At 41.5% G+C, this 25,096-nt stretch overlaps 1 protein-coding gene across 6 annotated transcripts in view; it reads right to left on the reverse strand.

Moving 5' to 3' along the window:
- Positions 1 to 1,599: 1,599 nt before the first annotated feature.
- The window catches only part of RASGRP3 (RAS guanyl releasing protein 3), a 58,816-nt gene continuing 35,319 nt past the window's right edge, over positions 1,600 to 25,096 (reverse strand). For 5 of the 6 annotated variants that reach the window (XM_063151824.1, XM_063151820.1, XM_063151819.1 and 2 more), the window contains 11 exons: positions 23,712 to 23,885; positions 23,178 to 23,294; positions 22,602 to 22,877; positions 17,021 to 17,098; positions 12,989 to 13,105; positions 10,727 to 10,842; positions 9,839 to 9,986; positions 6,357 to 6,393; positions 3,736 to 3,861; positions 2,855 to 3,219; positions 1,600 to 2,342 (listed from right to left, as the gene is read on the reverse strand). In XM_063151824.1, the coding sequence (XP_063007894.1) occupies positions 2,334 to 2,342; positions 2,855 to 3,219; positions 3,736 to 3,861; positions 6,357 to 6,393; positions 9,839 to 9,986; positions 10,727 to 10,842; positions 12,989 to 13,105; positions 17,021 to 17,098; positions 22,602 to 22,877; positions 23,178 to 23,294; positions 23,712 to 23,885 (1,563 nt within the window). In that variant the 3' untranslated portion in view covers positions 1,600 to 2,333. The remainder of the gene's footprint in view (positions 2,343 to 2,854; positions 3,220 to 3,735; positions 3,862 to 6,356; positions 6,394 to 9,838; positions 9,987 to 10,726; positions 10,843 to 12,988; positions 13,106 to 17,020; positions 17,099 to 22,601; positions 22,878 to 23,177; positions 23,295 to 23,711; positions 23,886 to 25,096) is intronic. The other variant, XM_063151822.1, reaches the window with a different exon arrangement.

The following is a 25,096-nucleotide window of genomic DNA, read 5'->3' on the forward strand; positions in this document are numbered from 1 at the left end:
TACATTTTCTAAGATAAATCTGTTCCTTTCTGGGCAGTGAGAGGTGTGTGAGAGAGAAAAATGGCTGCATTTCTACCCAGTGTCTTTCTTTTCAATGGCCACGATCACTTACTGCCAACAACACATTCTGTGTTCCCCTTCCTTAAATGCCTGAAGCAACGGGTTTCCAGCTGTAGCAGATACTTGAAATTTTCACCTATTCCTTCTCAATTTCATGAAGAATTTCAGGAAGAATTTCTTCATGGTTGGGGTTGTTAAGCATTGGAATGGACTGCCCAGGGAGGTGGTGGAGTCACCATCCTTGAATGTGTTCAAGAAACAACTGGATGTGGCATTTAGTGCCATGGTTTAGTTGACAAGGTGATTGGTCAAAGGTTGGACTTGCTGATCTTAGAGGTCTTTTCCAACCTTGATTTTGTGATTTCCAACCCTAATGATTTTGTGATTCTCCTTGGAGGCTGCAATATTTTGCTTACCAGGATCAGTTGTGAGTGAGCCTGCAGACTATCCTTTATCTGCAACTGCTGCTGAGGTAAGCATAGAACTGACTGGAGCTTCCAGGCTTGCAAGAGATTTATTGATGAGATGAGTAAGTCAAGATCTACAAATAACTTTAAAAGCCTGCAAGAAATGAGCTGAGGTCTACAGACTAAATGCTGGCCAAAACTACGTGATGTTAAGAATGAAGTTGCTCATGAACATTTCATTTATAGAGCATTAAGAGGCTTATCTCAACAGCTCCATCAACAGCCTGGATGGTAACCAAATTTCTCTATTCAAATTCTCCAGCAGAGCATTTTCACTGTGAGCAAGCCGGGCACTGTAACGGCAGCAGTGGCTGTGACCCGTTAGCTGACCCACCACAGGAAATCAACACCAGGGGTTTGCTAATGCTTGCTCTTTGCCCACAGCAGCATAAGAATGAAGTGTGCTTCTGGCCCTCAGCCTAGTTTGGAAACCGGTGCTTATTTCTCTTGAGTTTACAACAGTAAAGAGGATGGTTTTTAAAAATTTTTTTGTCTCCACAGATTTACTATTTACTATTGCTACTGGTTGTGCTGGAAAACAAACCTGCAGGATGCAAACCTGGGCAGGTATCATGTAGTCCCAGTGCAGTTTACAGTCAAATTACCACAGAGGAGTGCAGCTGTCAGTTTTGTGTTAGGGAAGTCTATGAAATTACTCTCATCTTCAAGGTTTAGAACATGTTGAAGGGTGCAATAACTTGGATTTTGTAGGACATCTTATAACTGGGTTTTAAATCAGAGTGTGTGCTACATATGCACACTCCCTACCCCTGTTTTGTGGGGAGATGGGATAAGAAGACTAACACCTGTGCCAGTTTTTCAGGTTTGAGCTTTGTGGTGTTTTGCTTTTCTCTCTTTTTCCAGATGAGCGCTGTCCTCTTTCAGTAACTTAACAGTTCTGGGAAAAGCAACTTCAAACCAGACCATTAGAATTCAGGTGCTAGATCCTACCTTAGCAATCTGCTGGTTTGGAGATTGCTCTTCAGAACATTTAGTCTTAACATGTACAGCTTTCTAACCAGAGAAAAGTACCAAACTCACATACATACACGGACACAAATACACACACACATAAAACTAAAGTGTTTATTGCATGCTAATGTTACCATAATCAGTGCTGGCAAAAATGACCCTTCTCCATTGTGGTGTAACCAGAAAAACACATAGTGTCTTGGAATTCCTTCAGTCTCAGCCAGCTGCTGCCTCTTTGAAGGATCCCCAGTCTGGGAACCAATATCACTGTGCTGAACACCAATATGTTCACTGCAGCAATGTAAACATGGCCAAAATTCAAAACTCCAGGTGCATGAAGAATTTCAGTATAGAGTATTTTGGGAGAGATTTTTGTTTGAGATTTAATCAATACACACACACACACCTACTTCTTTCCTTAAATGATCATGACAAGCCTTGGGAAAGGAGCGTTATTGAACAAACTTGGATGCCTGGCTTCTGTCCTCACCCTTGCTGTTGCTGGCAGACATACTGAAATGATGCAGTGCCTTTAAAGAAGGCTGAATATATCCTCACTGGCACATAGAGGAAGTTTCCACAGAAGTCATACAAGAGAAACCACTGAGCACAGAGATCTTTTCTGCTGTGGCTGTGCAATGTTCATCAAAATGGCTTCCTCGTGAGGAAATAAATAGTGCCTTACAACACCTTTCAGCTAAGAAAACAGGGCAATGGTTGGCTTTAAAAGGATGAGGTATGGGAACACTCCTTATGGCCAAATGTGGTCTGTGACAGTCCATCAACACTTGCTGTAGTTGTCATCTTTAGCTTTCTGTGCTTCAGGGTGAGCAATCAGCTGTCCTGCAAGCAGAAGAAAATAAGCATTTACATGCTGGCAGAGATGGTCAATAAAAGCATGAGGCTTTGGAAGCATAAACTTTATGGATGACAGCAACAGACATCAGATCAATGCCCTGCCCTGGCCTGGACTCCTGTATTTGTCAGAATGGTAATTGTTGTGAGTGTTGCTCTCTCATGGAGCCCTGAACTGTGCAATGCAAGGATAAAACAGGACAGAAGGTGGCCAGACATCCACTAGGCTACTTTATTGCTTTTCAAAATAAGAAGTACCAACTACTAAAAAGCATACATTGACACCAGGACCCAAACTTCCAGTTACAGTGTCATAGCACATGTGTAGTGCAGTGTAGAAAACAGGGATCTATGGATGATTTAGCATTCTTCTGAAAGTGACTCTTGTGCAAGAAGCAATGACAAATTTGAATGAAAAAGCACCCTGAAAGCCATCAAATAACCTTATGAGACTTCAGACTAGCAGATTTTAAACTGTCTTGGCTTCTTCTGGAACTCACCTCGGATTCTTGTGTTTCTGGGAGAGTTTCTATTCCATTGTGATCCTGTATATCTTGTGGGGCCTCGGCTTCTAGCTCCACATCAGCCTGCATGCTGGGATTTTCATTCTCCCACTTTGCAAAGCCTTTGTTCTTCCCAGCTTTTCCGTAGAATTTGGACTTCATTTTGGGGAAAGTGTGGGAACCTGAATCATTCCAGCCTGGCTCATGCCAGAGTGGTTCTGTCTGTGTTGCTTGGCTGGTGGTCACCCGCTGCAGCCGCACGGAAATTTTCCGCGAAGAGCCAGTGACGAGGGTGATAGCTCTGCCATCAAGGTCCTGGTGTTCTGCAGCAACACTGGGAAATTCAAATACTTCATCTTGGACTGAAAGAGAGGGTGGAATTGTTTTGTCTAAGTATTCTGCTTCAAGGTCTTTACAAAAAGTTAACAAACATGGGGGAGGGTGGGGAGGTAACCCTTTGTATGAGGCAGTGCTATAATTATCAATATCCACATGCTGCTTGGAAACTGTTTCTGACACTGTGTGTACAGATTTTATTGTCTTACCATCTGCATGCTCAGGGCATAAGGCAATTCTAGAATTGTGCCCTACGTCTCCTTGCTCCTAAGTGATAAAAAAGGAGAAACACCATTTCATTTCTTTTCAGCTGGGATGGGGTGCCAGTAAGGAGGATAGTAAGCCTTAGACAGGACAGTAAAGCCATCCCTGGAGAAAAGGATGTTGTAATCTAAGGACTGAACACAAGCCATAGTGCAGCAAAAAGGAGAGGTGCTGCTTTGTGTGTTGATGCAAATGAAAAATTAAAAATAGCAGCAAGGACACTGGCCATTAGAGAGGATTCCAGAAATGGTTTAAAACAGGAAGAAAACTGTTCTCACCTGGAGGCAGAGATGGACTGCTAGGAAGAGACCCATGGTTGCTGCCTACTGAAGTTCCTCTGGAAAATTTCCTGCATGCCAGCACAAGCAGGTCTCTGCATTGCTTGTGACAGTTGGCACCACAATCTGTAAAAAAATAAATTGTCAAGTCATCAAATGGAAAGCCACAACTATCTGGTAATCCCTCAGGGCTATTAGCAGGCAGATACCAAGAAAGGACTTTGAAGGAACAAAAAGTTTGACAGAAGTTGTGAAGAGTGTCACAGAAATGGATCATTTGGTGTGAAGGGCATTACAAAAAAAAAAAAAAAAAAAGATTATTTCCATGACAGCCATTAGTAGAAAAATGGCAGCAGAAGAGAAGAGGGAAGATGATATTTTAATCATAAAATAGTCTCGAAGAAGAGATGTGGAATGATATGATCCTGTGTATGCCCAACATAAAACTTCTGTTCCCACCAAGAGGGGTATAGGTTATTTATTGGCTGGCTTTTATCTGACCCAGCAGGGCCCATTATAGTAAGCAGGTTTGGTTGGAAGACACCAGAGCATCCATACCCTGAGTGTCTGGAAGGACTGCTGGAGGTCAATGTAGACTATTGTATGTTAAAACTAAGTAAAAGTAGTTCAGTAAGCAACATTGGCACATGAATGAGCTCTGTGGAAGTGTATCATCCACTCAGAAAAGACTTTTTGAGTCTTTTCTGCACTCCAAGCCTCTGCTGGGATTTAAATCACTGTGGATACATCATGACTAGGTACATTTGTCTGAAGTGTGGCTGGAGTATGGATCTTACATGCAAGAAAGGGCTGAAGGGTGGAGAATGTGCCCCAAACACAATCTTGCTCTCCTCTCTATCCTTTTCCATTGTCTAAAAATTCCCATCTCCCTTATTTCTCTTCTGCTGCTCCACAGCCCAACATTTTGTTCTGGGTGAGCATTGTCAAGGTTTATTTAATTTATTTAAATATCAACCATTTACGGCTCTGCTGTAGGAACCTCTCTGCTCATGGCAGCAGCTCTGGCATGATGGGTGAGAGTTCTGCTTTCTGCCAACACCTTGTTCTTATGACTAATGCAGCAGCCCATGCCCAGCTCTGCTTTCTCGGCCTCAAAGGTGACACACTCCCTCAGATACACTAAAGATCTCTCTTGAAGTGCAGGACTCCTTCTATCACTCGCAGACCATGCAGTCTGGTTTTTATCTCATTACTCACAGTGCTGGGGTAAGCAGCAGACCTGGGAGAAGGAACTCCCTCCCTCCCCCTGCTGTGTTCAAACAGAGGATGGCAGCTCTGTGCCGAAGGCAGAGCTCATCCCTAATGGGTGTCACACTGCAGTGATGCTGGAACACAGAGCAGCTGGTTTTGCTGCAACAAAAGGCAGGCACCCTCACACTTGTTGAGCACTGCAGGATCTGAGTAAGCAGCTCTGCTCTGCTACTTTCATGCTTCATTGCCTGTAACTTTGACTTTACAGAACCACTTTTTCTCAGTCTCCACTGGGCCACTGCTACAGGCAGTGATGCAGGACAGAAGCTCAACTTTCAGATCTCAGATTGAGTTTACAGGTTGGTGTGACAAAACTTTACCTTCGTTTCCTCATCCTACCAATAAATCTATAGACTGCAACCAGCCCTTTCAAAGCTTCTAAGATGATAGATAAGTAATCAGGAATATCTGAATTACATATGTTAATTTAGCCATGGACATTTTTCCCATCCCACTCTGAGGAAGAGAGGTTTGTGGGTGGAGAGAGAGAGACAGGAGTATGGTGCATCCTAAAAAAAATAATTGTGGATTCTTTATCCTTCTCCTTGGAGTCTATGTAAGACTAAGTGAAAACAGTACAAATGTGAATCTTCCCCTTTGAATAACTGAGAGGCAGCTACAGCTATGAAAATCAACGGTGTCCTTCAGCCAGAGTTGGGCTGCTTGAGAAATAAACAGGTCCAGGATTTAAAAGCCAATGAGGACCACTACAATGCCCTTTTTGGTCTGGCCTGATTAATATGGTACAAGTACTGCATAAGAAATTAAATATTTATGAAGGCAAAGGAGTGGGATGTAAGAGCTCTAGCATTTTTTATGAGTTGAATGTCTGAAGAAGGTCTTGCAATGAGACCTGCTGGGCAGTCTAGGAATTAAATATTTCTCTATTTCTAGCTCAGCCACTATTAAATTGCATGCACGCTTCACTATAGGCACATGGATGTACATGGATGTACAAACTGTTGCCAGCAGACTTTTTCCTGGCCTGAGTCTCAGGGGATATATTTCAGGATCTCTCAGTGTTAGGACAAGAACACTTGGTCTTCCAATTTACAAGGTCTTTACTGGTAGAAAGTTACAGCTTTCTTTACTGGTAAGAAGTCACGGAGTCAGGGGCTGCTTTGGACCTTTATCTCACAGAATCTTTGCATTCCTGCTGTATTCCAATGTAGTAATGTGCATTCTAATGCAGTGAAAATTCATAGTGTGCCAGCAGTCACTGCTCATGGACAATACCAAATGCAGGATGTGTTTGAATATATGCCATTTTAGTTAAAGGTATGGTTGACTAACTTGTACTACAACCCACCACCCATAGCTTGAAAGGAATCCTTGTAGTATTTATTTACCTTTACATTTGTAGCCTTGTTTGATTATACCCCAGAGCTGCAAAGAAAGACAAAAGAACGTCAAGGAATCAGAAAAGAAAGCTGGAAGGAAAACAAGGTCACAATGAGGAAGTACCAATGGCTACAAAAGCACAAACAGGATACAACTGCTCTTAACACCCTTCCTGTCAGGCAGACTTCCCCCTCTAGTTGTGATAAGACTTGTGTGGCTTCTCCCTTACTTCTGCTACTTACTTGTAGTAATGGGACTACCAGAGAAGGAGAGACACAGATGACTTTTGCTTCCAGGAATGGGTTAAAATGGGCTATCATATCAAGCTTAGTGAAAACATTCTGCTTCCAGGCTCCCTTAATGTTATCTGCAGGAGAATTTCCAGCGTTCATCCATTCTCCAGATACATCACTGACCCAAAACATTCAAACAGAGCAGAAGAAGAGACCACTGGGGATAAAAACTGGGTTCTTGGTTCCCACACTGGTTCCTAGCACACCTAGTCATAGCAATCTGATTTGTGCACCTGCCATTTCCAACTTAAAAGAAAACTCAACCCAAACAGATGAAGAATGAAACAGGCAGAAAAGCCGTGAAATTCCATCTTTGCCTTCCCTCAAAGCTGTTCTTGTCAACATACACTTGCAACTACCAAATGCTAAACATCCAAGGGCCAGTGTGTGTGGTCCCACTTTTGGGAAGCTTTCACTGCCACATGAGCAGGATTACTTGGAAACAGGGAACCTCCCTAGTAAATTGTTTTCTATGTACTCAGCAGCACTGTATCTACAGCCACAGCATTATAAAAACAAGGATTTCCACTCTTGAGAGGCAGTGAGAGGAATGGGCAGTTTTTCTAACTCTAGCATAAAAGGAAAAAAACTGGGGACTTTGGTGTTTATTTTTCCTGAACTCATTCACGAGGGAGGGTGAGCACATCCAGGCAACTGAAACTGTGTGTGGCTCATCACCAGATTTATAAGTACACACGCACAGAGAGCAGGGGGTGAATATGGTCATTAAAGAAAGGTTCAAACAGAAGAGATGAAGATCATTCTAAATACGAAGGAAAGAGTAAAATAAACACAATGGAAAAATTCTGGAAAAAAAAAAAAACACCCCACATACTGCACAATAGAAATAGCAAGCAAAAATGGGGCTCTGGAGAGAGCAGAAATAGATTAGACAAGGAAGAAGAATGGTGAACAAAAGAACAGAAAGGACAACAGTGGGAGCTGGGTCCACAGAAGGCCTGTGGCTTATTCTTTTCTTGCTAATGCCATACATGTGTACAGCTAATACAGCTGCTGTGCTCAGGCAGCAACAGGGGAGCACCCCAGTCCCTCCTGGAAGACCAGAGATGACCTATATTCCCAGATTTCTTTTACAAGATCCCTGTAAGAGACATGGATTGTTATTTATTTCATTTAAGCTCTAATCTGTTCCCACTGAAGGCCTCTCTAGTCATTCCTCACCTTCTTATCTCTGTACCTTCCTCCCACTCAGATTTGGCACCACTGTTGTGGTTACACACTGCAGTGGAAGCTTAACTGAAGTGTCATGTCATGAATTCTGACCTAAAGCTTTGAATGTGTCCGACACAGCTTTGCTGCCAAGGTAAGAGGATCTGTGCAAATTCAGATTATAAAGCTTAGCAGGACGGCCGCTCACCCATCCTGCCATGGGGTGCAGCTCAAGCTTTAGGACGGAACTGCGACTGGCCATGGGCATATCAACTTTGGGCTGCTTAATGGCATTGGGTCTTAGCTTGACCTTCAGCATTTGTAGCGTTCTAATAACTGTGTGCATTGCACTGTCATGTCAATTCATCCTGCTGCATGGTCAGTGCACATTATTTTGACTGTGAATCAGTGCATCAGTTTGAGATTAGGTTTCCACCCGTGGATGACTAGCACTGAAACGCAGAACAAATATGCAGCAGATTCTGTAGTTGGTTCCTGTCCTATCAGTCCAACTCATCCACAGAACAATGCCAATGACTTCAGTGAGCTGACAGGAAAAATGACCTTATTTCCATTTCCTGTAGAACCCCTTAGTCGTTTGCATTCCTGCACTGGATGTAATCAGGGAGACGTGAAAAATCTAACAATGGCCAATTAAAAAATTGATGTAGGAGAAAAATATCTGCAGCAGAGAACATTTCAGGGCAGTCCTTGGGCCTTGCTTTGCCGTGGAAGCCTTCCAAACACGCACCGAGTGTCACGAACGCAATGACGTCTTCCCAAGGCAGCCTGGAACAACAGGCTCAGGCCCTGCCCCGTGGGGCTGCTGGAGCTGTCAGCCTGAGAGCCAGCAGCACACCCCTACGTCAGCACCGACCATGTCACCAGGAGCCAGGGCCTCTGCAGCTCCAGCGGAAATAGGCGGAATTCCTTCTTGCCCGTGGCGCTGATCAGCGGCAGCGGCAGTGATAGGGGCTTCAGGCACCCAAACAGGACTGACACGTCACAAAAGATGTGAGCGGAAAATGGGAGCATGGGCTAGAGCAGAACACCAGGGCAGGGCTGAAAGGAGGCACATTTTTGCACTCTGCAGTGCTGCTGTTGGTACTTTCAACCATCACGAAGAAATATTGCTTAGTGGAAAAGATAATGGAATAAAGTTATCTGTTCTGGAGAGCAGGGACAGGGTCTGAGTTACAGCCTGTTATGTCAGCCACACACAAAGAGAGGACATGGCCCTCTGCCCCTACTGCTTTAGCTGTCTAAACGTGGACATTTGATTTCAGCCAAGAGTGTCCATTAAAGTAATTTCTATATTATAGTAATTCTTCACTACATTTGGTTTGAAGTGGAAAACTTAGAGAAGGTTTACAAGCAACACAAATGTCTACAAAACCAATCCTTTCCCAGATATGTAGAGAGCATTCTAATAAGTGACATCTGGTAAGTTATGGCTGACAGAAAAAGCAAATTAAAAAAAACCCTCCAACTAATAAATTCTACAAATTCTTATTGTACAGAACTGCTGGAAGCACTTTTGATTTCTTTACCAAATTAGAAGATCTGTTAATTCAATAGGGGGAAAATTAGGGCTGTTACAGCCACTCAGAGAATTATGAACATATCTAGGTTGCCATGTGCAATTTCCTGAGAAAGAACAGCTTTTGCCTCATCTACATCCTCTGCTCCAGACATCTATTTTCCCCTGAGCTTGTGTACATGGGAAATCAAGCCAAATTAAAGAATTTAAGATAAACTACGTAAGACCATTCATATAGTCTCTAACATCCTTTAGCCAACATAATTGTTCCCCCCAACAGAAATTCCTACAAACAGCAGTTTTAAGAAACCACTAAATCAAGACTGGATAGCACAGCTACAACATGAGTAAATGTTTTTTGCTTCTGAATGCCATGAGATATTATTTGGCCAAGACATTTGAGCAATGCATGGAGCCAGTTCCACCTCATATACATTAAAGGCTAAAAGTTGTTTTTAAGATATGCTATTATTAAAATCATACTTACAAATCCTGCACAGTGCTCGCAGAAAGTTGGTTTAAGATACGTCATTTCCTGAAAGTTATGAATAAACCCCGGTCCCATTTTACACTGAAACTGTGATTTAGCTCTCAGAAAGTAAGCCATCATTTCTTCTTTGCTTATAAGACCATCTCTGTAAGGGAAATAAAAAGTAGAGCAGATCTGTCATTGCTCTTGGCACTGAAAAATTTGGGGTTTTCTCATTGCAGAAAGCACATAACACACAAAGCACATCCTTTGAAAGAGCTGCAAGAGTCCTGGAAGGAAAAAACCCTTACAGTCTTTGTGGTTCTTATATTTCTTTAAACAGTAACACTGAACCTTGTTATCTCACCTGTTAGTGGTATGAGAGCACAGATCTAGCCACTAAATGAAGGACCTTGACTTACTGCTCACACAGAACAAGGTTATGCTTCTGGCTGGCCACCAGCCTTCACTGGATAACAAGAATAATCAAGCCCAGCTGTCTACGAAATGGATGTTATATATACCTTCTAGAGTATTTGTTACCCCCTCTCTGCTACATGCACTCATTTCCCATGTGCTGTACAGAACTTATTATTTGTTTCATCAGTCTGATGCCTGGCCTGAGCAGAGTATCTCCACTGTAATTTTACAGTACTGTAGGGTTTTGAGTCAGTCCCAGCAGGAATTTGTCATTAAGCTATTACATAAATGATTTTTAAATTACCAGGTAAAGCAGGACTCCAACCTAGAGTATAAGAATTTAAATGATAACAGAATTCGGCTTTCAGTAATCTTGTCAGACACAAGAAATTTGGGAGCCACTGCTTCTTCAATTTATGTATTTTCTGAATTTTCAAATTGAGGAAAAGGGGGAAAAAAACACCACAAAGAGATCTCCAAGCTTACTGGTCTTTGTCCAGTACACAGAAAGAGTCCAAGAAGGGGAAGTTGGCAGCTATACTCTCAAAGTCTTCCTGAGATATATAACCATCATGGTCGTGATCGTAGTTCCTAAAGACAGACTGGAGAGAAAAACAAAAAGATGCTATTGTACTATTATCTAGTTTATCCTGAGTCTATACCAGCCTCTTCAACAATATAATTACATGCAAACTAATGTTTTATTTAGCTATTCAGATGCTCTGTTGCATCTGTTTTATTCCTGTTACTTTCCTTAGTATTTCAATATGCATATTATTTGACTCTATGGGAAAAGTTGCTGATTTTTAAAGGAAACTTGACATCAGCATTTATCTAGTGATGATCTTCCACATGTCTTCACACATAATTATTCTTGCTTTACTTTTTCTTCTTTGATGGAAATGTCACTAAAATTCTGCCCCAGGTGATGACATATTCCCTTTGCTTCATAAGTATAACAACAATATAAACAACAGCAGCTTTCCCATGAGTATTTCAGATGGTTTTGGCTTAATTTTTCTCTTAGGTGGTCACCTCTACTCTGCCACAGTACTGTTTCAATCTATTTTGTTTACTAATATTTTGACACCCCAGTCATGAGCAATTTGTGCCTAACAACGACTCTCTTCCATCAACCCACCCCAACCCACCACTAAGCAAAAACAGACATGGGATCAAATTTAAAGGTCACATGCAGTGATGGGTGTCCTCCTTAGCTGCTAAGGAGTCGCTGTATTCTGTCTTCCTGTTTGCAGAGATGTGCAAACATCTCTGATGTTAAAGCTACATGCCATGCTGATGGTAAAAACATGAGTGTCAAAGTCAATATGGCTATCTGAGAGGCACACAGTGAAGTACAAGCTCCTTCGTTAGATGAAAATGTTGTTGATAAAGACATTACATCAATATACCAAGACCCCTGAAAGGCATCTGGAGTGTCCCTGTCACAAGGGACACTACATCTGTTTTAACAAGAACATTATGAAACCCATTTCTATGAAATGACTGGCAGACCTCAAAAAAACATCATAAAGACAGAACTAAAACACAAACCCAAGTAGTATTCAACACTTTTTGTAATAAAAACAATGGCTAAAGCACAACTCAAAGCAGCAAGTAAACAACAAATACTGGCAAAGTGAAAACACTTGTAGAGTGGTGTGAGCCTTTTAGTGAGCTGTATCCATAAAAGTCCCAAACCATGCTTTAATCCTGTCAAACTCAAATCACATGTCCTGAACCAGGCCAAAATTGTGGAATGGGGAACTGCAACTCCCTCAACTATAGGAACAAACATAAACTCCCACCCAGCACATTCTGGAAAGATTAAGGAATTGTGGCAGACTTCCTATTTAACAAGATATCAAAGAGAGGTTTGGATGTGGAGTCATTTTTATCAACACATATGGCACTGACAAAAGCAATTCAGGAACAGCATGTACATTTCTGGCATCCCACATTAGAAGAAAAATTAAACTTTTTTAAAAAAGGTCACGTACAAAAAGTAAACAACAAGTTATATTTGAAATCTGGGTGAGAGAACTGAAGAGTTTGTTTAGGTTATCTTAACAACATAACCCCAATTTGTGATCTGTAACAAAAACAAAATCAGAATTTAATAGTTCCTCCCAGAGATACTGATTAATTTGTAAAAAGAAGAAAGAAAAGTTCAGTCTCTCCGAAGGAATCTGAAGGTGTTTAGCTTTGTTTACATTACCTAGCACAACACATCACCTTCCAAACTGGAGCTAGAAGATCCCAGCTCTAATTCTGTGTGACCTCATGTCCACATTTTTAAAGAGACATCAAGACAATGCTATCTTTACCTGGACAGTAAACTAACAGCAAGTTAAAAACCAGAAATAGTTTCCAGAAAAGTTCATTGGACCTATTAATGTATGAGACCTTGTTTCTGAGTTGCTTTCTTTTCAGCTGTGGCTATGTGGCTAGAGCTGCAGAAAATAAACTTGCACTCTGAATTTATATTTGCTAGACAAACCTATTAAACAGCAGCCAGATGCTTCTGAAAGCCTGCTCATTGCACCCAGAAACCTGTTTACTAGTCCCATTGGTGACTGCAGGAATAAAATAAGTATTTCTGAAGGTATCAGTAACGGCTCAAATTTGTTATGGTATGTCTGAAATTCACCCCAACCATAACAATGTCATTATAAGCTTGAAACTGATAATGATGAAAATATCAAACCTACCATTCTCTTAGACCAGTGTAATGTTCCAAATACTTACATCCACCAGTTTCCGGATGTGCTTGTTGATGACTGTGGGGTCAGGCTTAGGTACCACTCCAGATGCCCACTCCAGTGGCACTACTGGCTTGTTGGGGGTGGTGGGGGAGGTAGGCTGCTGACAGATGGATCAGAACACAAGGATTTTCAAATCTGAATTAAGAAGCTGAATTTCCCAGTAAAAGCAGCTCAAAATGTCAGAGTTACAACGGCAAACTGTTGGAGTGCTTGTGCTGTAAAAATGTGCTCAGCAAAACACCAGGCAAGGTTTTTAAGGGCTGCTTGTCTTTACTAACAGATTCAGTCAGGCTCTCTGTGGCATCTCACAGCTTCACTGCCACCACCCAGGGAGCTCAGAAGCAAACCCAAGCAGTCTTTCCTCACTGACATCTCCAGAGGGTTCAACAGCAATGAGACTTGAAGGAAGGGGGGAGGAAGGAGGGTCTGTAGGGTTTGTGAACACAGTGGGCATCAGAAATAGGTAAGCCCAGAAACCTGCTTTGCTCCTCTGTAAAGCCTCTGAGGAGTTCACCACAGTCTGCCCCAACTCCCTGCTGGAGGGACCATGCCCAGCAGCCACACAAGGGAGTGCCTCAACCAGAATAAGCTCCTGCTCTGTGTGCCACCAGCAGGACAGCAGGATGCAGAAGCAGGGCAGAATTGTGCTCAGCGATCCTGCTGGTTTCCAGCTGAGATGTGCCAGGATGCACAGCTTGATTCATCTAGGCAGCTTGAGTAGAAAGGCTCTAACCTTTGACTTGTTCTGCAGATAACACCAGCCAGACTATTTTATTTTAAAAATGTCTTGGTCTTGACAGAACAGTAGCTGACAGCTCACTGGATGCACAGACTTCACAACCTGACTCTTTCCAGACCACTACAGTGCTTTGGGAGTAGCTCTGAAATGCAACTCAGACTATTGAAGTAGGAAATATAGGACAAACCTGAACACATTTTCAGGTAAGGATTAAAAAAACCCAGTTAGCATGGACAACTCTGCAAGACAAACTGGCCTTTCCCTGCATCTGCACTGGACATGTAGCAGGTGAAGCCGTGTCAATTAGAAAAAATTCAGTGTTTTGGGTCAGAAGGGAGAGGGTCCACAGTCTCAGAAGGCCCCTGTGTTAGCTGATGAGCAAAGAATCTGGGTCTCATTTGTCTCACTCTGAATTTCTGTGACTTGAAAGGGAGACAATTAAGACATGCAAAGATGTTGCACATTTCATTGTGTACAGCAATGGTATTGCAGACTTTGACATCCATGACTGTGACCATGAGAAATGGTCACAGATTCATATTTTACTGTTTTTGGTTGGAAAAGAAAAAGAGGATTGGTTAGTGGGTTGCTTTATTAATTTGGTTTTTCCTTTTTTCAAGTGTTAGAACAGCTTCTATCAACACCTTGATAGATTTTGACCCATACAAATGTGCACAAGTAAGTTTGGGAGGAAAACACCCCTATATCAACAAAATTCAATTTTCATAAGAAGTACAGTGAACCTGAACATCCAGCTCTATCTGCCAAAAGCATGGACTCAAAGCATCCAAATTAAAAGTGTCAGTGTGGTGCTAGACTACCAAGACCTCACAAGGAGCTTTTAACATCTGCTGGTCTGAGTGAGCAGTGGCAGAAAGAAACTGAATTCACTGGAGCCTTCCTCTTATTTCTGGGCTATTTCATTTGAAGTCTCATTCAATTTTTATGGTTTTTTTGACAAGTTGCAATGAAATCCTCATGTTACTGACCACTAACCAAAGGGAATTATTTCTTCTTCTGTTGCACTCATAGAGTCAAATGAACAATGGTGATTTTATTTATGTATTTGAAATGCATCCTATCAGGAAAGGTGCTAACTGGCTGTCCAGAGACTTCCAAGCTGAATTTATTAAACATTCCAGAACACTGTATCTGGCCATGCAGTTTGTGATTCCCACTGTATCTCCCATTTATTTCACCAGCACAGGGACCATGGTACTGTAGACTGAGAAAGCATTTTCAGATGTTTGCAAACATCTATGTGTTTTGGCATTGAAGTGAATTCTGCTGAAAACAAAAAAAAAAATTCCCAAATGCATCATGAGTGGTATAGTTGCACCAGGCAGAGTTGTCCTCTAGATAATAGCTGTATCAGTGAAAACTCCCAACAAGAAGATCACTAATGGTTGTGGAAAAGCAGGACACTGTGACAAGGAGGTGCTATACTACAGCTGGTGGTCATTCCTCAGAGTTTTTTTAAGGCTGCTATACTGACTGAAGGGTCTCCTCCCAGTTTCAGCAGAAGAAAGTCTTGCTCAAGTCCCTGTTGACAGCAGACTGATATGCTAACAGATCAGCTCCACTTTTGCCCAAAAATGATTGCAGCAGCGTGAGGCATTTCCTCCCTAGTGCACCTGCATGGGAGTGGTACCCACATAACAATAAATCAAGGAGCAGTTGGAATGACATAACCAGGCTGTCACGTTGCCTTTGACAAATTTTTCCACATACAAAAGCCCTACAGATCCTTTCCCCTGTAATGGAGCCTGTGTGCTTTGGCACTCCATCAAAGAGAAGAAAGCTTCAAATAGTCTGGCTGCTGTCGATTCAGCTGCAGCTTTTCACCCATCAGGGAGCTGCCATGGCTCAATGTCACTGGCTGCTCATTGATCCTTGTGCAGAACTCTCCCACAACTGCTGGGCACTGTTAAAGTTCACAGCATTGTTTGTAATGCTTTTGTCCTGTTTAAAGCTCAGGCTGGAGATCAAAGCAGCAATGTGATAATTTTCTTCATTTACGGTAGCGGTCCGTCAGTCCTTCCACAGCATAGGGCTGTGACATTTCAACTTTGCTGGCAGTAATGAGAGGGACCCAGAAGGACTGAAATAAACAACTGTTGTGGTCAAATTGTACCAAACAAGGACTGGAGGCTCAGCAATGAAATTTCAAATGTTCAAGCTGAGCTAGTGTTGACTGTGGAAATATTTATTAGTTTCCTTATCATTGCTCATAATACATCATTGGGAGCACACACATAGTCCTCAAAGTGGTCTCCAAGAGTAAGAGATTAATAATTTTAAACCTCAGAGAAGCCTAAACTTGGAAATTTAAGGGTTCTGCTTCCTTTCTGGCTTTTAAGAATGCTTCAAAACCTTAAAAAGCACTGGAATGTATACTCTCAGACTCCTGGACCCTGCTCTCACCCCCTGTGAAGCATTTCCAGCCACTCTCAGCTTCTGCTGCTGTCAGACTTGAGAGGGCTCAGCCTGAGAGCATCACAGGCTGGATATGAAAGGTAATGAGAATGTTGATACACTGAAGAAATGCTCAGAGGAAAGTAGAGTCCCCAGCCTTTGGCAGCAGAAGAAAGTGAATAATTAATACTTGAAGTGGAACTCAATTATTAATTATGAGTAATAATATTGAGTAATAACTCAACTATTAATTATGAGGTTTATCTGTATCCTTTGACTTTCAAAAATAAAGAAAAATGCATGAATACAGCATTAACTTTAGTTGCACATAACCAAATAAAGACTAACATCTATTCTCATCTGTTTAAACATTGCTTGAGAGCCCAAGATGCAGCCAATTACACCTAAGCAAACAGTTCTAAAATACTACAGTAATTATTTGCCTTGCCTTAAACAAACCTTTTAACTTAGTGTTGTTTTATGTAACTGCCCCAGCATACAGAAAATCAGCTTAGGGTCACACAATAAATAATTTATATAGACTTATAAAGGATTATAAAGCAGAACTAAAGCAGAACTTTGTTTTCCAGGACTTGCAGAGGTTTTGTTGAAAAATAATTAACAGCGACATCTGGCATGTTCCATTATTTGTTTCTCCCCATATGCACTAAAATAAAAGTGCATAGTGGGAGAAATAAATAAAACCTATAAATAGTTCCTGTGTTTTCTACTCAAATCTAACACTACAAAACTTTATATTACATATGAATAAGGAAACACATTAACTGTCATTTAAAAATTAAATCAACTGCATGCAGACAAAATAAACAATATGTCAAAAAGCAGTAAAAAATGACTTACAGATTTGGAGTTCCTTGGCTCCAGCACCAGCGAGAGCTTGTAGATGTCATCCTCAGTGTGGTAGAGGTCCAGGGACAGCTATAGGTAAGAAAGAATGGGAAACAGTAACATTTACTAGACTGGTCTGGATATGACAGGCTTTTAAGCTGAGATATATACCTCCCAATGAAGGCAAACACAACATTTTGCTACTCTGAGCTCAGGAGACAGGCCAAAGCCCCGTGCAGTTGCTGGAGAAGTGGATTGCCCAAAGTGAACACAAGCCAGGCTGATGAAGAGCACGCTGCTGCTCATGTCACTGCCCCTGAGGGCTGGAACAGCCCTGACCCCAGGGTGAGAGGGGCTGCATGCCCATGCACAGAGGGACGTGGGCTCCAAAGACCACCCCTACACAAACCACTTGCTTCTAGCAGCTCAGTGCTCATGAGAGATCACAGAGAGGCAGCCTGGTTAATGCCAGAACTTCAGGACAGTAGCTGTAGAGAGGCTAGGTTGGAAGGATTTCAGATTTTATTTTGTTCCAGAAGGGTCATAGTAGTGCAGGTCTTCTGTAAAGATCAGCCCATGCAGCAAATGCCTCTTTGGAAAGCCCTGGGCAGACAGAGGTCTGGGAGAGGTAGGCTGGGTTTCCACTGCTGGTGATGCAGAAAAGTGCTCCACTGGCTAAATCCCAGTTTAGCCCAGCTTGGCCTGCTCCTGGTCACCTCTCAGCAAGTCAGGCAAATTGCCTTCCAGCTGTTTCTAGATAAGTGAAAGATTTGTCTGCCATGTTCTCATTCTTTTCCCTGTAGGATTTATTGAGGAAAAAAAAAAAAAAAAAGGAAGGCACATAAATATACTTAAAGTAGGAGGAATCTGTTTTTACTTAGGCAGCTGGGGTCCTGCACTGATCAATGTCTGCAGTGAACTCCTCCCTCTCTGCAGTGATGCAGGAGAAAGGTAATCAGCACTGTAGCAAATGTTTGACAATGAGAGGAAACAAACACTGCATGTTTCCTGTGATCGTGTTCCTGCATCAACTGGCTTTGAAGGATTGACATGATTTGAAGTTATCATCCAGCTTGCAAATCCCCAGTTAAGCTAAGATGGAGTTAAAAGGATTTTTTGCTGTTCCCGAGCAGACAGATAGAATTAGTACTGACTAAATGACTGGGACAGAAGGTTGTTTTTAGAGAATCTGAAGTGCCAAGTAAGTAGCAAGCGGGACCAGTGACACCTACTGCAAACCCCCTCTAGGAACCACCCTCTTTTAGGCACAATTTTGTGTGATGAGTAAGACACAAGTTGTGTCCTTTCCCAAGATAGGTTCCCAAAGCAAACACATGGCTTTAGAGAAGTCTGGAGATCACATTATTCATTTTGTCTAGCTGAAACATTGCTGATTTTTGTGCTTTGTAATTAAGGGCACAGTGAAAGCTGTGCATCCTGCAGGTTCCTTCACTCAGCCAGCATGCTGCTGTCACAGGCTGAGGTAAGGGCCTGTCCTAAAGACAAAATTGGACCAGTAAGCGCTGTAATAAATATTGATCATGTGGTGAGATGTTCAGAAACTGCATTCTGAGGTTCCTTGGTGGCATAACACAAGCAGCACTCGGGTGGAGTGCATGATGTTATCAGCTCAGACTGGGAGAGCAGAAATGGTGATTCAAAAGGTGTTGTCTGGTTTCTGTGAAAGAGCACAGTTTTCTTGGCAGGCCAGATGGGCTGGGTGTGGATCTGGGAGTGGAAATGTATTAGTATTTACTGAGCAAGCTTGTATCCTTCCCTCCCTGAATTATATGACCCTATCTGAATCAGTGGATATAACTTCATTAGGCACAATGTGCAAGCATGCAGTGGACAAGGTATTGTCTAGGTCAGAAGTTTCATACATTAGCACAAAAATTACAAGCATGATGATTATGTTACGTAAGCAGTTATGTAAGCATTCATTTTATATTTTATTTACAGTTTTGCTACAACAAATAAAGTATAATAAGGATTTTCCTAGAATAAGCTTTACAGTGAGTGGCAGTTTCTCTTCTAATTTGACTATCATTGCTGTCCTATTCTTTTTCTGAGCAATTTGGAGGGGCATTGAGAAAGCTAGGGGAGTGATCAGAAACACATGACTTTTTTCTCTTTTTAAGTGGAACTTACTGAACACAAGTTAGGGAGGGTGACTTTCAGTTTGATTGTTTAGGTAGTTCTCATTCTCTTCACCAGATTGTACAAATGCCTGGGGCTTTCCAGTCATTTGCATATAGTCTCAGAACAGGTTAGATAAATAGATACTGAGAGATAAAAATAGCAAGGGAAAAAGGTGGCATCGAATGAGTTTTAACACAGTTCATATAAATACACTGTGGTCTAGCTGAGAAACTGCGATCCACTTCCATTCCACAGAAAGTGATGAAACATGTAGCCACAGTGAAAAAAAGCCAAACCAGTGCACAGCAGGTAAGGTTACCAAATATAAGTTTTCTAAAGGCAAAACTGTCATTAAAGCTGTTTTTCCTCTCTGCTGCACTGCCCAGCTTGTGTTTAGGTCCTTTTTCACTACATCTTAGCTCCACATGGTACAGAAACAGATACAAGGTTGGGTGCAGGCGGAGCAAGCGTGGTCAGTAAGTCAGGAAAAGAGGAATAATCACAGACTAAGAGCAATCATGCACTAAGAACTGAGTCCATCTTCATGTAATGTCCTCTGGCTCGCTGGCAGCTGAATTGTAACACATTTACTTGGCTTGTGCTTGTAACTCATTTACTCAGCCCAAGGCAACACTTGCATCCCTCTCAGCTTTCCTAGTCTCCTGTGCCAGTAAACCTGGCAGGTGTCCCTGCTGCCCATACACCAAAACCTTCCCTTGTTTGTGGCATGCTAAATTCCATGCAAAATGCTGGCTTCTTTCAGCTGCTTCTCAAAGCTAAAGTTCTGTGAGCTAGAGGCTGACTTTTTATGCTTACAAAAAGATGGGGTTGGGTGGAGGGGTGTGGGGATGGGTGAAAGCAAGCTCTAAGTTTGTGTGCAGAGAAGACCAACTTTGCAAACTGTTGACCATTCAGCAGCTACCACTGAAACCAAGAGTCCTCTGGTTCCCCATGAATCCTTTTGATCTATACTCAAAATAACATCTTTAAAATGCCTGCAAGCCCCTTGAGGAACTGGCCTGAAGTTTACTACCCACCTCTCACCCAAGCATTTAACCCAAGTTCTTACTTCATAGATCCTATCAAAGTCTCCCCAAACATCACCATTTCCAAGCCACTGGAAAGGTATAATCTCCCTTAGAGCAAATAGGACTCTAGCACTGAGGAAGGGAAAGACCAGGCCAAATTCCCACATGCCCATGAAACGCCCATTTTATCTTTCTGTGCAAGTTGTTGGACTAGCAAACCAGAACCCAGTGATTTAATTGTCGAGCAAGCACAGGCCTGGCACTTGCTAAGTGTGGTGCAAAAGGCAGCACTGCAAGGGAGGGAGGCCAGGCAAGAGATTTACACATTGCTTATCAGGACAAGAGACCAGCTAAAAGCTTGCCCAGATAAAAGCTGCTCAATGGCAAAAGAGCAGAAGGGAAGAAACAGTTGGGTCAGCCAATTCCCACACAACTGGAAATCATTCTGCACATTTATATTCATTTACTAGTTTTGAAAGGGAGTTTCTCTAAATCAGGTAAAGATGGAAAAAAATTTTTACAGTTGACATTAGAGAGATAAGACCTAGCAATAAAAGGAATTGTTAGTTCTTCACGCTCTGAAAACTGAAGATGATGTAAGGCAGCAGGGGAGGCTAAATCTGCTAATAGACCATTTACACATAGCAAGGCCAACTGGTTTTAGTTGTCAGTTCTTGTCAGTTTTGGGTTGCAACACTTTTCTTGTCCTCTTTCTCTGAACCCAGCCAGTGATTTAAAACTTTATTTTCAACAAAAAGATAGACAGAGGCATTTAATCTAATATAAATCCATTATTTCTATTTAAGAGACTAGCATTTAAAAAAAAAGTATTCTATTCATATACACTGATAAGGAATATGGTACATATACCTATATGATATATACAGGAAGAAAAATGAGAATATTCATATTATGATATGTATCAAAATTCTGGTCCATGAACTTTTGATAGAAATTTGTTGGTTTTTCCCTTTCAAGAAGTCACCATTTTAAATCAATACTCCCACACAAACCTACTTGGTCCACAACTACAGTTCCAGTGACTGGTGTGAAGACAGAATTATCCTGGAAAGATTTTAGGTTCCCTACACTTGTCTAGCTTATTTATAACCCTTGATCAGTTCTGGAATTGACACTGCAGAATGCAACTTCATTTTTTATGAGCAGATTGGCTCAACTGTAACAAAGTCAGCAGAGTTATATTATGAACGAATGAATGCATTGGAGTATCACAAGTGAGAAAGTACCATCATGTACTCCATTACTTCTCCTAGTAAATGGAGTACACTGAAAGAAATACAAAAATACAAATAAAATCCCTGTCATCTTGCTGAAAACAAGGAAAAAAATTTAAAAATTGAAAAACAGATAAGCTATGTGAGCTCAGGCAGGTGCAATGATGAACATTGCAAGGTCTTAAAAAAATCTTTAGCTTTCTGCTCCTTTTGGAAAAGAGGCTGTCACCAAGAAGAGAGAACAGCTAATGAAAGTGGTAGCAGCAGTTCAGCTTCCATCTCTCACTTCACACTGTCTAATTTCTATCCTTTTGGACTCACTTTTTTATTGCTCAGTTCCCCAAAGCCTGAGGTTCCACTTCCCCCTATTCAAAGCCAAGCTTGTACGAAATGACCAGGAAGGGAAAGAGTGTCACAAGAAAGCTGCTCTCAGTCATTACAAAAACAAAACAAGACAATAAATATCTACCTTTATAGTTCAAATTTTAAGCTAAAGGATTGTTGCAGAGTTCAATATCTGGTGCCTGCTCTTTCCTGTCCCACCAATCAGGATTAAGACTTGTTCCCAGGTTGTTCCAAACAAGGCACAACTGAAGGGGCTTTCCAGTTTCCCCAAACTTTCCCAGCCCTCATTACAATGAAGCCGCAGGTATATCCACACCAGCTTGGTTGCTCCAAGATCAGGCTCATATTTGTCAGCTTCCTTAGTGTAAAGCTCTGTACCTGTCCCAGTATAAACCCATCACATTTTTATTTACTGGACAGGAAAGATACTTTGTCACAAGGAAAGCACAGGGGAGCAAATTGGAATGATGCACAGGCTGGAATTTCTCTCATGTGCTGATGCCAGCATGTCTCCCAGTTGTTCCAGAGGAGACATAAATCTCCATTCTCAGTATTCAGAAATGAGTTTTACTTCTTCTAGCATAAATACAGCCCTCCATCTGTCATTCTTAAAAGATGTAATTTATAACAATTCTGTTGCTGCTTCCAGCCATCCCATATGACTGTGCTAAAACTCTTTAACTTTCTTAACACCTCATGTGAACTTGTTCCTGTTTTGTATTTTTTCCCTTTTCTTTTCAAAACTGAGATTAAAATATGCACTTAACTTTATAGATATGAGTATTCCTAATGACACTCAACATTTGAATCACAGCAGTGAATTGAATCATGTTCAATACTTACGGTTAGCAGGTTAATTAAATCCAAATTAGGCTCTAAATGATGAGAAGCAGTTTGCAGGGAAACCAGTTCACTCAAGGTGATGGAAAGCTGCTGCATTTTCACAATGTTAACTTTGTTCTCATCTATCCAATCAGGAAAAATGACATGGACAGCAATCAAGTCTTTCAAATGGACTCCCAAGATGGGAATTTTGAAGCCAACACAGTCAGCAAAAGCCTTGCGGTAGTTGCAGTAGTTTCCATTGGAGGAGACCAGCTCTGTCATTTCATTCCAGTCCTACAAACAGCCAGAGAAGCAAGTCCCTGTGAAAGCATTCACTGCATTTCCTTAGTCTGTTTTAAATGAACACAACTCTAGTCATGGTGTCAAGAGTGTTAATTTCCTCTCTGGGACAGGCAATCAGCCAGAGGATCTCTGTGAGCTTATCCTGCTCCATTGAGAGGAATGCAACCCATTCCTTTCAGGATGCTCTGCCATGATCCAAATATTGTGCTGGTGAGACACCTGCACTGCAGAACCTATCAGACCTCCAAGAGGTGATGTTCCCCTCAATATGTATTGTGGAGTCCATCATACCTTTGTGACTTCCGAGGACAGGTGAGAATGAGTCTCTTTCAGGCGAGAAATAGAGCTGTGGCTTAGACCTCCCACCACTGCCATCAGTGTGTTGAAGTTCTGGAGGTGAAGGAGCTTCTGCAGGAGAGATTAATCATGCATAATTAAAAATTAATGAAATACAAGCAGCAGCTACTGAATGTCCCACACAACAAGTTAAAGGAGACAGCCCATCATGGCTAAAGCACAAATCAATAAACCAGGGCACATAACAGAATGGTTCAGCATTTTGCTTTTCAATTATTGTAGGTCCAGAGGAAACACACAATAGTGACAGTTGCCAACTGGAATACAATAAAGAAAAATTATTATAAAGTTAGGTCTGCTAGTTAAAAATGCAGGCACACCACACCTGAACAAATAACCTCCAGTGATGTTGAACAGGCTATTCACTGAGGAAATCACACAAAGAGCATCAGCTGATTTGTTTACTGTAATCTCCATTTATATTCCTGCTTTGTACTGGAAGAAAAAGGACTCATCTGCAAGACTTACCTGTGCAACATTGATAAACTTTGTGATTACTTCTGCTCTTTGCTGGGGTGTTGGCTTGCTGAGAACCATGAGCTGGACCCATTTAGAGATACCATTAAATAAAGCAATAGATCTCTCCAAAGTAGGATTGTTTTCCAAGCAGCCATGGATCACATAGCTTTGGTAATCTGTGAACTAACAGAGAAAAGACACTTGCAGTAAAACAGTGGACAAATTGGAGAATCAGTTTGGAACTTTGATACTTTTCTTTCTAAAGCTCCTCTTGTTTAGAAAGTGACCATGATTCAGGGTCAGCACAACATCTCCTGCTGCACAATGTCTCCTCCTTAAAGTCTTTTTGCTGTTGTTTTGGTGTGGCTTTTCCTTAAATGTCAACTTACAACTTGTTTGTGTGTCAGGAAATACAGAAGCCTGCAAGATGAGTGTGATTGCTGCTTCCATCTTTCCCATAATTTGCTCAACACATTTTATTCTGTGTAGTTGTATTTGACACCTTCAAGACATGGTACTCTATAGGATCCCAAAAATTAAATTTCTCTGAATGTTTGAAAAAACAGTTTTCAGCCGTCCCTTGAAAGGAGGTTTTCAGTAATTTAGGACATCATTTTAGCTTGTGTAGGGAGTTGCTAGCAATGCCAGACAAGATGGGTTTAGCTGATCAAAACCAGCCTGCTAGCAAAACAGGAGGGCATCTACTCTAACAAAACAGACGCTTGTCTCCTAGCTGCAGATAGACAGTAGTTCAGTGTTCAGATAATTTACTTTTTTTTTGTTGTAGTTAATGCTGCCCTTTCTTCTCCCCCATTGTTTTAAGCAGGTAAAACCAAACACAGGATTCAGACTAATCATATTCTGCAATTACATATCTTTGAGAGAAGTGGTACAAGATCAATTAACTCTCACTGGTTGCAGAGAATCATCTCTGACAGCAAAATTCAAGCTGAAGAATTAACAGAGAAGCTAAAAAAGGCAAGGAAAGAAAAGAAGATTCATTGAAGATTGGAGTTTTCTTCCTGGAATCCCCAAAGGAATTCAAATGCATCTTAAATCTAATTAGAAATCCATGCCTTTTTTCTTGTCCTTCCCTCCATCTTTGAGGTCAGCATTGCATGCATCACAGTAGGGTGTTTTCCTATGATTTGAAGTCTAGAGTCATTAACCTTTGAACATTATTAAGTGACATCAAAAGTGATTCTATTTAGACTGGGCTCAGCTCCTCATTGATCTCTTTTTCCTTCCTCCCCTGAAATAAACAAAAAACTCATACATTTTTCTTAGTTTAGGAGTTTGATTTCTCTCATGCTTCTGAACACTTTTAAAAAGTCTCATTTGTCATTTTGTCAAGTTACTGCTTCCATTTGCCACCTGATACAGTAACATCATGT

Source organism: Melospiza melodia, chromosome 3 (genome assembly GCF_035770615.1).
Source record: "Melospiza melodia melodia isolate bMelMel2 chromosome 3, bMelMel2.pri, whole genome shotgun sequence".
In the NCBI taxonomy this organism is placed as follows: Eukaryota; Metazoa; Chordata; class Aves; order Passeriformes; family Passerellidae; genus Melospiza; species Melospiza melodia.